Raw genomic sequence first — 7950 nt, 5'->3', positions numbered from 1 at the left:
GAAAGAGATCAATCTGTTTTTTACATTTCTAAAACCCGTTTATACCATCTTTATCATAATTTTATTGTTTTACTTTTTCACAAATTTTATTACTTATTCTTAATTCTAACCTTACTCACGCGTTAATCACACGATCCTTCCAGCTCAGATTGATTTATATCTACTATTTCGCTGCGCAGACTTTAGTGATGAGCGATCCGTGATTTTTTACCCTACGTGGTACTATGTTTAGTATCGCATACATTTTGCTGAAATAATAGGTTGATTAGCTTTCACTAATGTCCATTTTCATTCGTTAATGACCATATTCAAATTTCATGGTTCACTTCACACCCATCGGCTTCTGGGAAAAACTTTCAATTCGCGAGAGACACTTGATAAGAACCCGTATGAACTATTGATAGTTACTCTTGCAAACGATATCAAAGCATATTAAGTCGAATTTTTGGAAATTAGCCTACATCCTTTCCAGGACAATCATAAATAGAAATATAAAGTTTCATACAAATCGGTCTGCCATTCTCATATGATACCCAAACAAAGTAATATACATACAACGCAATATATATATATATATATATATATATACACAATATAAAATTTAATTCATAAGAAACATTCTAATTCTATGTATTTCATTTGTTCAAAAAACAAAAGGACTCGCTCTACCCCTGGGCCAATACAAGCTCTCGACGACCCCGTTTAAGTAACTATGTAAATTTTTGTAACTACAGGTAACATTTGTAAGATTGGTTCTTTGGTTTATGTGTTTTGTATTTGTGGAAGAAAAGTACAAAAAGTATATCTTGTACCATATTAATTAATATATGCTTGTATACATCACAGAAATAGTCAATTGTTAATAATCTTAAATGCAAATTTCGATATTTATCTTTGCTTTAAACCCGTCATGTCCACCCGCGGCCCAGTCAATGTTTTTGCGCGGCTCTTTTAAAACCGTAATTCTTATACATCATATTTATTGTAATAAAAATTTATACAACACCTTATCACCTACACTCAGAAATTAAAACAGCTTAAAAATGTTTAATAGCAAATCTTCAAATGTTTTACATATACTATATATGTATGTACTATACAATACATACTGCAATACATCTTCTGAATTGAAATACAGTATATATTTCAGGCCAATGACAAAGTTTAGTTAAAAAAAGTCTGTAATGATAAATTCTCTAACCTAAAAAACTAGCGATGAGCATTACAGCTGCAATGGGAACCATCTATCTTTGTGAATCTTTCTCAAAATTGAAGATTGTTAAATGTCGTAATAGATTGACCGATGAAAATTTAAAAAAACAACTACATTGTACAACGTCGAAAATACCCCTTAATATTAAAAAATTAAGTGAAAAACGTGAAAAGCAAGTTGCACATTAAAATACACACAAAATACTGTATATATTTCAATTTTTCGTTGTAAATAAATATGTGCGGCCCACAGTGTATTTTTATTTTTGGTTTAGGCCCAGTAAACAATTTCGGTTGAACACCGTTTTAAACGAACGATCATCAGAATGTATCCAGAGAAGCGACTCGCTGCAAAGCTCTCCTGGAACTGGGATCTCAGCAGGTCGGATTGGCATTTCAATAAATTGAAATTTAATTAAAAGGTGAAATTTCATCGAGGAGTTTGAACGGAATTTCTATTTTTCATTGTGATAATTTACATTCCTTTATTCAATTTATCGACGAAATATTAACTGCACAAACTGGAGATTGGCAATTTGTATATAATGATTTGTTCATTAAAAAAATTTATAATGTGAAAATGTAAATGTATAAAGCTGTAAAAATGTTCACTATTAACTTTTCTTCCCTGCTAATTTATATGTAGAAAAAACGTGTATTAATATAATTCTTTAATTAGTTCTGGATATGGTGTAATAAACTCAATTAAAATGTAATTTTAAAAGCAAATTTAATTGTTCATTAAAAGAATTTTCATAAGTTGAAATTATATATTAATTTTGTGTTAAACAATAATAAAATTTGTTATTTTTTTAAAATTTATCATCATCAAAAATTAATTTTTCTTGATTAGAATTCAATCGTTTCAATTTTCTTCATTGAACTCCTGCTCATCTTGATCATTGTCATCCTCTTCCTCATCGGACAATTGAATTTCCGGAGCCGAAACTGGAGGAGAAACTGTTTAAAATGAACAATTAACAATTGTGACATCATTACAATTCCGGGCTGCAATTTTTAATCATCTTTTAATTTAAAAAAAAAAAATCGCGAAACTTCCATACAGATCGGAAGGCAGTTTGAAAATTGCAACCCAATAAGAAAAATTGAAATTTATAATACATTACCTAGATTTCTTGGGATGTAAAATGTTGCGTAATTATCGATCACGTTATAAATTGTCTACAGAAAAGTCATAATTTAAAATGCATAGGATTAATAATAATTAATGGTAAGATCGTAGATGTCAATGATCAATGACAATAATTTAAATAACCTTACGAGTTTAATGAAATAAAATAAAATTAACGGCAGCAGTAATAATAAATAAATTAAAAAAGGTTTGATTCTTTCGATGTTAAAATGGCTCCTCTCCGTTCTGCGAGTTTCGCAGTCGAGATCCTTTTCTAAATAACGTATCCATTCCGATATCAACTTTTCCAAGTAACACAGAAATCTGTAAAGGCACACTCGCAAGACGTACCAAGATTTCTGAGCGTAAACCTTTACGAGAGGACATATCCATTCCATTTGCTGTTGGACGTACGACTGTACGCATGTCGACATTACTTGGCAATTTTGCCAAGTTGTTATAGATAATTCTTTAATTTGCCACCAAACTAAGGATTTAAAATCGGTAAGCTTGTGTTTGACCACCACGCATCGTCAAAACTTCGAAGAACGTGCTAAAAGTACAGTACCTTTCTTGAAGCAGGCATCGCAGTCCAGTGATCCGCAACGAGGAGTTCTACAGGATTTTTCTTTGTATCCGTCTGTCGGAACGTTAATTAAATTCAGAATGTAGTAATAATTTCTGTTTAGAAATTATTACTACATTCTGAATAATTTCTAAACAGAAATTATTACTACAGGTGATATAATAAAGAAATTTTGTTCTTTCCTGAACTAACTCTCATTGCTGTGCCAATCTTTAAACACCAGTATTAAGTCCTATTAATAAGTAAAGTCCAAGTAGACAATTAACAATAACATTATTTAAAGCTACTTTCTGATGTCAAAAACGACCTCCAATAGTTTTTTAATTAATAGATTTTAATATATATAATTATATACAGCTCAGCGGCGGCCTTATCCATTGCAAGACTCTGGGCGGCAGATCTTTGCGAGGCCCTTGTCCTTTGTGCCAAGTATATAAATTGAAATAGTAGGCACTTATTAATATTAATATATACTGTACTATAAATTAAATTTATTTTATTGTTATAACTAATAGCCAAGGATAAAATAAAAAGTTTTAAATATCAACTTTTTTCTACTTGGTTGTTGCGTGAGGCCCCTCCAAGAGCGAGGCCCCGGGCGATTGCCCTGCTCGCCACCCCCTAAGGCCGCCACTGATTATATATAAGTTTAATTAAGTCGGGGGGGGGTCGGAAATCGCAATAAAAATTTCAATTTTTTAAAAATATACGGCCAATTAGTATTCACCCTACTATAAACCCATCTCCTCCCGAGACTTGAGAATGTCCCGGGAAATCCGACTCCAGCTGTTCTCAAGGTCATCCAGCTGTGTAAACAATGACTCATCGGTGTCAAATTTCACATAAAGGCGAGACAAAGGAAAATAAATTTTGAAGCTTTTTCTTCAAAATTAACGCATTTCTTTCGTTTTTTTGTTTTAAGTATTTTTTAATTATGTTTAATTACATTAATATCAAAAATTGCTCGGGGCTTAAGGAGTTAATAACATTGTTAGACCTCATAATATAAAAAAATGGCTACGAATAATGGTTAAGTAGTTACCGCAAAACCAGTTGGCTTCTACGAAATACGAAGAACCAATTATCACGATTACCAAAAGCCAAAATTTCGCGATTTGCTTCATCTCCATAAATTTTTATTTTATTGTTCAACAATCGGTAACGGTAATTGTTTCTTTTATTATCGTAAATTATTTGTTCTTGGTTAATTTTATTAGTTAAAGAAATTAACGAAGTATGTTTTAAATAAGGTTTTTTAAAATTCTTTTCACACTATGAGCGCCTCTTTTAGCAAGCTCATTTGGGTTCGGCTAGGCTCACAATGGGGTGGCCAGGTGATGAGGGACGGGGCCAGACATATTCGGACGGACCATCTCCGAAAAATTCCTGGAGATTTATCGACCCGTCCGGATTCGAACCCGGGTCCCCAGAGCGGTAGGCTGCTACCTTGACCGCTCGGCCATCTGACCGTCAATTTCTTTAAACAAGTATTTATTCATATTTGATTTAAAGTGAGCATTACGAGGGCCTTTTTTGCACAAGTGTGAATTCGGCCAGGCCTACAAGTGGCGACGGGGCCCGACGTATCAGGGCGGATCGCCCGTGAAAAATTCCTGGGGAGTTGCTCGCCCGAATCGATCTCGGGTCCCCCAGATGGTCCGACACCCGAACTGTCACAGCCGCCTGGTTTAAAGTTTATAATAATGAAATATATCTTTAATTAACGTAATTAATAAACCAGGCATAAATTTGATGATGTCGGATAAGTCGAATGGCGATTGAATTGAAGCATAAGTTTATTATAAGATAAAATATTTCTATGCGCATGTATTGTTCAACTTATAATCCCATTAAGCGGCTAAAAATGAAGAGGACTTTTTGTCAGTCAAATGTGAGGCCGTCTCCGAAAGCTAGACAGTCAAATCTCGATTTAGCGTCATCATTTGTTCGCCTAAGAAACTGGCACTAAACAAGTATCTCGAATAATGAGAATTCAAAGGAGACACGTTTGGGTTTGAAAACAATTTGTTTGCAATGCAGATTCATAGTTTAGTAATTTAGATATTGAAGGTTTTAATACGAATGTATTAATGTTCACAAAGTGGAAAAGAACCATTCACAAAGTACTTACATTTCACAATAGTGTCGCACAAAAGTGATCTAAAGATCTGATCTATAGAATTGTATTTTTCCTTCAATAAACTGAAATAGAAATATTTGTTAAAGAATTCGTAAATCTGTTCCAATGAGGTGATGCTTAATACTGCATATGGAGATATGCAGTATTAAGCATACTAATCCAACCCATACTAATTTGTAAAAGCATACTAATCTCCAACCCATACTAATTTGTAAAAGCATACTAATCTCCAACCCATACTAATTTGTAAAAGCATACTAATCTCCAACCCATACTAATTTGTAAACCGACAGGATCAAGCATCAAATGATTGGAGTAAACATATTTGCGAGACCTAGGAATTTCCAGAAAAACAATTCACAAGTCAAATTCTATCAATGACACTTGCGTGTTAAATTGTTCTTAGATGGAAACAAAATACAAATTTCATATTCATTATGCAATAGAGTAATATTGAAATTTACTTATACGTATTATAAAGCTTTCAAAATTACTTTTACTATTTTTTTTTATCTAGCAAGAATAAAATGATATATAAAAACTACAAAAGTCCCTCTACTTATGATCATTGAGCTGCAATTCGAAAAAAATTGTAGACAAATTCCCACTATCGTCTGTCCATCCTTTCTTCATCTCGAGAATGGAGTTAGATAGATGAAAGTCGAAAGCAGACATAGAAAGCTTTGGGGCAGGTTCGGACGAACTATATACGAACTTCCAATGCAAACCGGAAGTCACGTTATTACAATTCAAAAATGTTCTCCGGAAAGGAGTTAATTAATGGCCAGCACGACTCTATTGCTAACGGAAAAGTATGATGTACAGGGGCAAGCCACTACTAATTTGAGATGGAGAGCATATATTTTAAATTAATCTGTGGTAAAACCGAAACATTTCGGTTCACCTTTTCAACTTTCACTTGATTATCCACCAGATGTCGAGTCGAGCTGTGGTGCTTATCAATATCGAGGTATGACTGTATGATTAAAATCAGCAAGACGAAAAAAATTTTAACATTTATCAAAAAAAATTTTTTTCTTTCTTTTTTACACGAAAAGATTAACTTCTGGAAGGTTCCTCTCGATAGTAACAGAGACAAGAATTTTTTGGACTCCTCTCTTCTGGACTTGAAACCTATTTATAATTTCAACGCAATGACAGGATAATTGATAAGACTGATTTATCATAATTAAAGTTGGTATTTTGTAGATAAAATCTTTGTTTTTTTTGTCCAGTTAGGCAGAAAAATGGATGAAACAAAATCATAGAAGTATCAAACACAAAGGTTTCTTTTTAAAATACTTTTAAAGTTCCTAAAATAGTAAATAAAAAATACCATAATCAGGCTATTTTTTTAACAGTTAAATAATTTCTAATGTAGAGTTTTGTTGGATTTTCTGACAATTTATTGCTAGGAAGTTGAAACAACACTTCTAAATTTGATAAAATTGGAATTAGTTGAAAAATATTTGAAATGTATGAGATTACCGATTCCCAAGATTATTTATTTTTATAATATAATAGGGTCTTCATTTAATGAACTACAGTAATTAGGGAAAAAGGTGTAGCTATTCCTGAAATATACTCACANCAGAAAAATGGATGAAACAAAATCATAGAAGTATCAAACACAAAGGTTTCTTTTTAAAATACTTTTAAAGTTCCTAAAATAGTAAATAAAAAATACCATAATCAGGCTATTTTTTTAACAGTTAAATAATTTCTAATGTAGAGTTTTGTTGGATTTTCTGACAATTTATTGCTAGGAAGTTGAAACAACACTTCTAAATTTGATAAAATTGGAATTAGTTGAAAAATATTTGAAATGTATGAGATTACCGATTCCCAAGATTATTTATTTTTATAATATAATAGGGTCTTCATTTAATGAACTACAGTAATTAGGGAAAAAGGTGTAGCTATTCCTGAAATATACTCACATTGCCATAAAAATTAGCATACCAGAGTTGTCGTATCGCTGACTTGGCATAAGTCTCAAGCAGATATGGAAATGATTAGTTATAGCGTGATGCCTCATTGCGTAATGCAAGTAGAGTCCCCTTGGTCTATAAAAAAGCGCACAAAGGCATACTATCTGTAGTTTACCTGTTTAAGTCGCGATTTCGTTAAAAATCGATATTCACCATGCATTAATTAATACTACATTTTAACTCAAATCTGAATCGTAATTTAACTCGCGGAAAGTTAATTCTCAAACTACAGATTAAGGCTATGCACTGAGTTCGTATGGACAAGCCATAACTCTAACGACAATAATGCAAAAAACCAAACAATGAAAATTCGAATTTCCGGTTACTTTCCTGACTGTTATAACACGGGAAAGTATTGTAATCATCAAGTTTTTGTCACTTTATTGGCTGTTTTAACATAACACTGGTTACATTCCTGGATGTTGCTATATAATATTGTAACGTGTCACACTTGACCCTCCGGGTTTCTGGAATCGTAACGTTTCGAGACTTCTAAACCTAAAAAAAAGGACGGTAAGACAAAAGTCTCCGAATCCGATTTCAAAAAATGGCGTTTTTAAATACAAGTAAGGTTTACAAGTAGCTACGTTTCCAGATTCCCTGGGCTTTGAAAATACTACACAAGTTGGAAGTGTCCGCTATGTTCCTTCAAGCACAAACGCATGTGGTGACATATGTTTATGGCTACGCATCTTAAGCGTGACTGGAGAATCTTTCGAAATTACGCGATCTCAGAAGAGCATAGGTCTGCCGTTGCTGTTGCCAAGTGGTATGTCGCTCCTTGTTGGGAGCAAGACATTGCGTTCATCCTTTTCAAGCAACGAAATAAACTGCTGAATGATTTCTTGACACATGATTCGATTTCGAAGTACGCCTCCAAAAGGAAAAC

At 32.9% G+C, this 7950-nt stretch overlaps 1 protein-coding gene across 2 annotated transcripts; it reads right to left on the bottom strand.

Annotated features, from left to right (window-relative positions):
• Window positions 1–1958: 1958 nt before the first annotated feature.
• On the bottom strand, window positions 1959–4120 carry LOC111619105. 2 transcript variants are annotated; one of them, XM_023360761.1, is made up of 5 exons: window positions 3973–4120; window positions 2913–2984; window positions 2494–2831; window positions 2340–2394; window positions 1959–2172 (listed from the first exon to the last, which is right to left on the bottom strand). In XM_023360761.1, exons 1-5 carry the CDS (start codon window positions 4058–4060, stop codon window positions 2078–2080), a joined length of 648 nt encoding a protein of 215 aa, XP_023216529.1. In that variant the 5' UTR covers window positions 4061–4120; the 3' UTR covers window positions 1959–2077. The 2 variants fall into 2 exon arrangements, with proteins under 2 accessions (XP_023216529.1, XP_023216530.1); XM_023360762.1 differs by having other exon boundaries at window positions 1959–2160.
• Window positions 4121–7950: the final 3830 nt, after the last annotated feature.

Source organism: Centruroides sculpturatus, unplaced genomic scaffold, assembly GCF_000671375.1.
Source record: "Centruroides sculpturatus isolate CEXI.00-Female unplaced genomic scaffold, Cexi_2.0 scaffold87, whole genome shotgun sequence".
Lineage (NCBI taxonomy): Eukaryota > Metazoa > Arthropoda > Arachnida > Scorpiones > Buthidae > Centruroides > Centruroides sculpturatus.
This window is presented reverse-complemented; position numbering and strand designations above follow the sequence as displayed.